Genomic DNA, 8,477 nt, shown 5'->3' with positions numbered 1-8,477 from the left:
TCCCCCCCCCCCCCCCCCCCCCCCCCCCCCCCCCCCCCCTCCACACACACACACACACACACACACACACACACACACACACACACACACACACACACACACACACACACACACACACACACACACAGACACAGACACGCAATGGCACGCAGGCGCACACACACACACACACACACACACACACACACACACACACACACACACACACACACACACACACACACACACACACACGCACAGAGGGCGCGCACACATAGGGCACACACACACACACGCACGCACGCACGCACGCACGCACGCACACAAACACACACACGCACACACACACACACACACACACACACACACACACACACACACACACACACACACACACACACACACACACACACACACACACTAAAAGTAAACACACCAGCTTCCTTCCCTAGGCTGCCCTATCGCGCAGACTTTTCTTTTCCATTATTATCTGATCTCACGTCCCACGCACCTTGACAAGCCAAATAAGTTGAATTAATGGCATCAACAAAGTTGAGCCATTTGACATTTTATGCAATACTAATTTAGACAGCTCAGAATGTGTATTGGATGGGGAGATCAATGTCAATGATTTTATTTTTTAAAGGATTAAAATAATGTATATTACCTAATTTAGGGTTGGCTGAGTCGATTTATAGCAGCATCTCAAGTCGAGCAAACTTGGCCATCCGCGCAAGTAATCAGTCAATGACAGCAGCATGCAATAACATTCCTCCAAAATCCAAGCAGAAAAAAATAACCCGCAACAAAAAAAGAAAAACATCGCAATGATGGATCATTAAATTGGACATCGTGCAAATAATCACAAAGTCCTTACCTCTGCCGTGACAAGTGCATCGGTGCCGGTCGCGTACGGTGCGGAGGTGGTAGAGACTATACGGTAAGTTCTTGCTCAGCACAGGCAGAGCAGGGGAAGAAGGTGTGTGCGTGTAGTAGAGCGTGTTTGTGAGGCTTCACGAGCCGGAGAGAGCGAGCGCCACCACGTCGGCGTCAGCCTGGCTGGAACCGCAGCGCCTGCGTGCTGGATCCTTCCGCGAGCCCCTGGCTGGAACTCTCCCAGGATCTGAGGGCTTCGCGGGCTCGAGCTGTCTGGCGGACTGGGCTCGCTTATGGTCACGTCACGTGCGTGTGATTCATAACAAAGTATCAATATTCAATGTATTCGAAAGGTAGTCTTGTGACCACGTGTTGTATCTCAATCGTATATAATTAGATACAGGATAAGAATGAGTCATTATTTAATGCACTAGATGTTGGGAAAAAAAAATCTCACAACTATAAGTGCTTAATCTTGTTGTATATTCTTGCATAAATGCATTTTTTTTTAACCTTTTTATAAAACTTTTGAATGCAGTGATTGTTTTTGTCTTTGTTTTGTTCTGGTTTTAGTTTGGTCTGTGCATTGTGCATTGTGCTGCGTTTTAGATTGTAATTTATTGAACAATATTTATTTCATTAAAAAAATATATGTTTATCTGAAGCACTTGGTATCTGTGTGTTCTAAAAAGTGATATAAGCTATGTAGCCTATTTATAAATAAAGCTTAAGGCTACTTACTAATGATTCTCTTTTTTTCCTTTTTTAAATCTATAGGCTATTATATTAAACATAACATAGCCTGTTACACGAACACGCACCTGTGCACACGAAGTACTTTTATTTTCGATTGCCAAACCCTCATCATCTGCTAGTCTAGTGCATGTAACTAACGTAACATAAAACACGGTGGCGTTGTCTGTTATCGGTTCCATATTGCGGTGCAACCGGACGTACTTTTCATTGCGGATGGATACTATCCTCATTGTGAGCGCCGTGACTGGTCCAGTTAATGACGCAAGCCTGGCTGGCGACAGCCAGTCTAGAAGTTTGACATTTTCACAGTTTACAGCAACTGCCGTGGAACGTAACAATAATTCCAACATGAACTACAACAACTTCCAGCTATGCATTCCCGCCACGTGTTCACGCTCAGGTAGATCACCTTTAAGCCAATCATTTGACTAAGGGATGTAACTGTTCCACACATAGGTAGCCCTGGTGAATGTATTTACATGCTTATACGGCGAGCGAGGGGAAACGTGTAATATTTATTAACGTGAAAAGTATGCACGCATTTCTCATCGTACTTCTTTGAAGTTCGCCTCGTTAACTCCGGATTGCGTAGAAATCATTAACAGGTTCTGCTCGAGGAAGATTCCCCGCCTCTGAGCTGTCCGTCTCGTGCGGATGGCCAGACACAAACAGGATGGGGTTCGACGGCGCGCGCCGAGACATCCAGTCGTGCGCGTGCAAGCCTTTTTTTTTTTCCCTCTCTCATTTTCCCAAACGTCAACATAGAAACGAAATACATGCTATAACTACCGCAAAATCACGCGAAATATGTCAGCTATGCCTCTTTTCATTTTCGCAGCCACATCGTCCGTTTTCCTCCGAACAGGTTGCGCAACCACGGGCTGGTAGGGCTCTTCATGTTGCCCTAGGGGCCTAATGGGTTTCAGAAAGCAGGCAGAGAGCTGGGGTTAAAATACGATATTAACATCAGTCGATATGAAATTACCCCCCCCCCCCCCCCCCCCCCTCTAGTTTAGTCAATTCAACACAATGTATCAAATACAATTATTGGAAAGAAGAAAATAATACTATAAACGAAATAGGTTTCTTTATTTGGGTTCAAGTGCTTTTGTCCGACCACTCACTGCCTCAGTATCCCCAGTAAACCTTTTCACTACAAAACAGAATGTTCATCTCATATGCCAATTTTTTTTTTAATTGAAAGACAATCAACAGATTCATTATTTACAGCAGCGAAAAAAACCATAACTGACCCAGTAAGACGGTCAGAGACATAGAGGCAACACCAGTGTGCACGTAACCGTGGCCACCGCAAGCCATCGCCATGGGAACGATCAGGCCCCAGTGGAACTCTAGATCGCGTCGTTCACGAGGACAACATCCAGAACACACGGAGGGGAACAAAAGCGTTGGCAAATCCCACCCAAATCGCGAGTTCTGATTGGCCTATCGAAGGCTGCCGCTGGATGCGAGGGCTCGTCTGATTGGCTAGTCCGTCTTCCGGGGAGAGTCCAGCCTCCAGACTCCTGTGAGGTAACGCAGCCGGATGAACACCAGGTCGCGTCCCATCTGCAGCCAACTCAACACTGGAACCAGCTTGGAGCCTGGACACACACACACACACACACACACAGTTAGTCATAAAAAGGGACCATTACATTGGTGATGAGTCAGCGACATTACCTGAGATTTCCCTTGTCTTTAATAAAAGGGATGGAACCAGTGTCCTTTGTGCATAGAAAATCAATCTCCCACAACCTTACTATTCACCTTGTTAGCCAGGCTGTTCTTATTTTTCTGGACATCAAATCACTGTAGCTAGAGGTATTTGGCATCTAGCTACCAGCTAGCTATCTAGCTGGCATCTAAGGCATGCTCAAGCAGAAAATACCTTCTGTCTTCCCTCACATTTTCAGGAGAAATGGCTGTCAAAGCCGATGGCTACTACAGCACTGGGCTGTACACACACCACCACACAACACTTCATTATAAACCCAGAATCTCTACTAATGGTAATGAGTCACACCCCCTACCACCGCACACAAACCCCACATGAGATCCAGCCCCAGTCGTCGTCCCTGGTATGATAACTGGGAAATTAGACCCTTACACATTGCCCGTTATACATCCTTCAGTAGCCACCATTAGTTAGTTAGCCTCTTTAATGTCCCCACGGGGATAATTGTTTTCACAGAGTCAAGTTGGTTTCAGGGCAGCATACATTTAAAAAGGCAAAACAGACAAATTAACAGAAAACAAATAAACCCACTTCCCACATATACAACAGATAACCGATAAACCCTCTTTCCACATATACCACAGGAAAACATCTAAAAACATATAGACAGTAAGCATTACGTACCTTCTATCTCGGTCCAGTTCACCGCCACCTCCCCGATGGGGATCTTAAAGCACTGAGCGATGTACAAGAGCTCCACGTCAAAAGCCCTGTGGCGGAACAACAACAACAACACCAACGATGGAGTCAGTTCAGCGTCAGCTAACCCTCCAATGAGCTGCTTCATGGTCGACACGTGAGGAGAGGGGAGAGAGAGGAGGTGAAATGAGGTGAAATTAGGAGAGGTGTGAGGAGGGGAGTGGAGAGGAGGTGAGATGAGGAGGTGAGATGAGGAGGAGGTGAAATGAGAGGAGGTGAAATGAGAGTGGAGGTGAAATGAGAGGAGAGAGGAGGTGAAATTAGAGGAGGAGAGGAGGTGAATTGAGAGTGGAGATGAAATGAGGAGGTGAAATGAGAGGAGGTGAAATGAGAGTGGAGGTGAAATGAGAGGAGGAGAGGAGGTGAATTGAGAGTGGAGATGAAATGAGGAGGTGAAATGAGAGGAGAGAGGAGGTGAAATGAGAAGAGAGGACCTGAAATGAGGAGAGTGGAGGTGAAACGAGAGGAGGAGAGAGGAGGTGAAATGAGAGAAGGAGAGAGGAGGTGAAAGGAGGAGAGTTGAGAGGTGAAAGGCGGAGAGGAGGAGAGAGGAGAGTGGAGGGGAGAGCAGAGGAGAGGTCAGAGGAGGAGAGTGGCTGAGAGAAGGGGTGAGGAGATGGGAGGTGAGAGGAGGTGAGTTAAGCCTACCAGCGCTCCACGTGGAGCAGGGAGAAGGTTTTGAGGGCGGCCTCTCGCGTGAAGAGCTTGAAGCCACACTGCGTGTCTTTGATTCCTCGGACACAGAAGAACCAGACCAGGAAGTGGAAGCCGTACATCAGGAAGGTACGAAACATGGACCGCTGAGGAGAGAGTGGAAGGCATTAGTAGTAGATCTACGAGTGGAAGGCATTGGTAGTAGATCTACGAGTGGAAGGCATTAGTAGTAGATTTTTACAAAAAATTTACAAAAACAGAGGTAAATACATGCATGTGTATTTTTGTACTGGTATTTTTAAGATCAGAATAGGGGGGGGGGGGCATGGCCCCGGTCTGTTTACTGATAAAACTTGATGGACTCGTTTCCACTCAAGCGTCTGTAAACACAACCGGCCATAAAACCCACCTTGTGTAAAAAAAACTGTCTACATTGGCTGTGACAAATGTTGGCAAAAAGTGCTATCACCAGGTAAGATAATTTTATAGAGAATTCCAACGTTTGAGAGAAGAACACAGCAATGTTTGTTCAATAGTACGGGACTTAGCGTTTTGGCAGGCTCACACAGAGACTAGTGGGACATAGTAGGTGTGTGGGGGGGGGGGGGGCAACCCTCACCTCAGCCACAGAGTCCTGCTCCAGATGGGCTCGAGAACCACAGGTGATGGCCATGTTGTCCTGAAAGGAAGCACAACCTGCTTAGCATAAAACCGGCATGACTAGCTAGGACCAGGAACCGTAAACACTCACAATCAACAAGTCTCAAGGGAATATATCAACTTATGGTCTTACTTCATCGACAGAATGTTGGGAGAGTGGCCATGGCATACTGTCTTTACTGCTTTCTCACTTATTTTTCATCTTTCATCCCAAATTTCCTTTTATTGTTTTTATTATTATTATTGAAATCGTATTTATTTGTTTATTTTTCATATCGATTTAACAACTTTGTTGAGCTGCTCAAATAACAGAATTTCTCTTTGCCGGGGGCAAGACCTGTGGGTGGGTGAGTGGGGGTTGAAACTTGTATGTTGTCTTAGTTGTGTATATGTGTAACTAACTAATTCGATGAATTATAAAATACAATTAAATAACGATCACAAATAAACAAAATCAAGGGAATAAAAACAATGAGGGATCAAACAATACACCCACTGGTTTGGGGCTGATGGCTTCGAGAGCCACCTCTAGTTTCTCATAGTCCGCAAACTTGGTGGCCCCGTCTGCGTCCGCCATGAGGATCAAGCGGCCCCTGCAGCTCATGGCTCCCTGGAAGCGCAGTACAGACAAGGAAGTTAATTAAAAACATGGAAAATAAGGCAAAAGAAACATCGATGGCTTCAAGCGGTCCTCTAGCTCCACTGGTAGGGTTAGGGTTAGGATGACGGGTTTGATTCCCACCCGGGCAACCAAAGCATTTATGAATGTTTTTAAACCCCCATAAAATTGAAGTGTTATGGGGGTAAAAAAATGTAATATATATAAATTATTAATGTATATTTTTAGTTATAGAAATATTCTTATTTTGCTAAGTAATAAATATAATTGTTTTTTGGATTGTGGCTTGTAAAAGGTTGTCGGTTGGAGTTCGTACCATTCGGACTGCTCCTCCTTTGCCCCTGTTTTTCACCAGGGTCAGAACACGCACTTTGTCCGCACCAAACTTGTTTGTGTACTGGAATGCAACCTGAAAACGGAAAAGACAGCAATGTTTCAAATAGAGCCATGTTTCAAATCCACTCTCTCGTTACATCACGTGAAGGTCTCGGATCAAAATACATCTACCAATAAAAGGTGCTGCAATGAAACTTTTCACATGACAATTCACATGAATTTGAAGACACTTTTAAATATCAAGTACAATACATACACCTTGGATATTCATAAACGGCATCAGAATGAACTCATAACACATTGCTGTTCTGACAGCCATACTTAACATTTATGGCAAAAATATAGCACAACTTCTTAAACTGCAGTAAGGAGGAGGCAACAGCGAACGCCTGAAGAAAGATGTCCACCTTGGTGGACATTAAAGATTTACTATATTCTAAAGGGGTTCTACCTCTGAGGTCCTGTCGGAGCTGCCATCATCCACCACCAGGACCTCATAGGTGAAGGAAGGCTGTCGTTTCTGTAGAGGGAAAGCAAACAAGGAAGTGTTTTTGATTGCATGCTGCCCCCTGCTGGACATTAAGGGTAACGGAGGATGAAGAAGAAGAATAGACGGGGGCACATCACAGAAGTAAATAAAAGAGCAAGGCTAGAAAAGTACTGAGATGGTTATGTTAGGTTTAATTTCAGTTCATGATCACTGACCCGTCTTTTCTCCAGGTAATCCATGGCTTCTTCCAGCATCGATGGCACTGAAACGACACACACACACACACACACACACACACACACACACACACACACACACACACACACACACACACACACACACACACACACACACACACAGTTCCTTTTGTTTACTACAGGTGTAAAATTACATATTGTCCCACAATTCAACAGCCTTAGGACAGAAACACATCCAACTGTTTTTTCTTTTGTCAAGTCTTCTTTCTGGATTGGTAATTTCACCATCATCCAACAGAGATAAGGAAAGCCGAACCGAAGGTAAACATACACCTATTTGGAAATAAATATAGGAACTGAAATCAGTTATTGCTAATGCTGCTTTTATACGGTTTTTCACAGCTACATGTTAGTGCAATGTTAAGTAAAGGTCTTCTTTGTGACCTATAGTCTACACAGTAGAAGTAGTGGCTTTGACTGCTTTGTGTTTCATGGACATGGACTCCTGGCTAGACACCAGTTTAACTCTAAAACGTAGACCAAGCGAGTTAGATCGACCCGATACAAAACAAAATAAAGATTGAAGCGATGGTAACATGATGGTCATGAGAGGAGGACTCACTTCGGAGCTCCTCATTGTACGCCGGGACGATGACTGACAGCTCCTTGGAGGCCGGGTCGTGGATGCTGGGAAGGAGCTCTTTCCAATCCGGGGCCGTGGGGAAGCTTTTCTCCTTCTCGTGTCGAGTCAGATCCACGACGGTGGCCGTGACGTGGGCTAGCACCAACACCTTGAAAACGGAGGAATCATGTCATATTATGAATGGCTTAGGGTCATTCATACACTGGAAATGGCAATACTGGCAATGGCAATAATAAGACAAATGGCTCTACTAACAGATCATGGAATGTGCATGCATTGTTGTACTTACTAATATGACCGCAATCGCTGCCAGTGCAACAAGGCATTGAAGTAAATCATAAAGAAAATCCATCATCCATGCCCCAGCAAGCCCTGACAGATGAGCAGGTAAAGTGACAGGGTAATGTTGGGTTCAACACTCAACGTTGTGATCCGGTTTGTCGATGGCAGGTCTTCGCTTCAGCGCAGGATTGGGGGAATGTTTGAAAGTAAAATTACATCATTATATCATCTTTCAGAAGAGCATTTTCAGGAGAAGGATCAACACCACTTCCAATCAAAACCGAACACAACTTGTAAGGCGGAAGCGTAGCACGTCTTCTGGACCACGTCATCAGTGAGTGGCCGACTGCTATGAGTTTGCGTTTCAAGTTTACCGACATCTAGTGGTTGGGAATAGCGTTATTCGCTTCATTGTTGTTCACCTACATTTTTTGGTGTTTATTTTAAATTTAAACAATTATATCGTTTCTTCAGTCATATATTGTTTTTCTTTATTTTCGAAAAGGGTTTATATTGAACAATGGCGCTACCTTCGCGCTCATTATTTA

The 8,477-nt window shown here is 44.7% G+C and overlaps 1 protein-coding gene across 1 annotated transcript; it reads right to left on the bottom strand.

The window, feature by feature from the left end:
* Positions 1-2,683: 2,683 nt before the first annotated feature.
* Positions 2,684-8,256, bottom strand: alg5 (ALG5 dolichyl-phosphate beta-glucosyltransferase). Its single transcript, XM_030362181.1, has 10 exons — positions 7,937-8,256; positions 7,627-7,795; positions 7,023-7,069; positions 6,769-6,837; positions 6,298-6,390; positions 5,859-5,972; positions 5,322-5,381; positions 4,697-4,848; positions 3,974-4,059; positions 2,684-3,215 (listed from the first exon to the last, which is right to left on the bottom strand). Exons 1-10 carry the CDS (start codon positions 8,000-8,002, stop codon positions 3,100-3,102), a joined length of 972 nt encoding a protein of 323 aa, XP_030218041.1. The 5' UTR covers positions 8,003-8,256; the 3' UTR covers positions 2,684-3,099.
* Positions 8,257-8,477: the final 221 nt, after the last annotated feature.

This window comes from Gadus morhua, chromosome 7, assembly GCF_902167405.1.
Source record: "Gadus morhua chromosome 7, gadMor3.0, whole genome shotgun sequence".
Classification (NCBI taxonomy): domain Eukaryota; kingdom Metazoa; phylum Chordata; class Actinopteri; order Gadiformes; family Gadidae; genus Gadus; species Gadus morhua.
The sequence above is the reverse complement of the archived record's forward strand: the minus strand, read 5'-3'. Positions and strand labels throughout refer to the sequence as shown.

Bases quoted from the DNA above. Each gene is read 5' to 3' on its own strand.
- alg5 (XM_030362181.1), bottom strand. From the start codon at position 8,002: ATGATGGATTTTCTTTATGATTTACTTCAATGCCTTGTTGCACTGGCA. The intron at 5,382-5,858 runs GTGGGTGTATTG...GCTTCCTTTCAG, and splicing joins AAGCCATCAGCCCCAAACCA to GACAACATGGCCATCACCTG. The intron at 3,216-3,973 runs GTACGTAATGCT...GTGTGTGTCCAG, and splicing joins GAACTGGACCGAGATAGAAG to GCTCCAAGCTGGTTCCAGTG.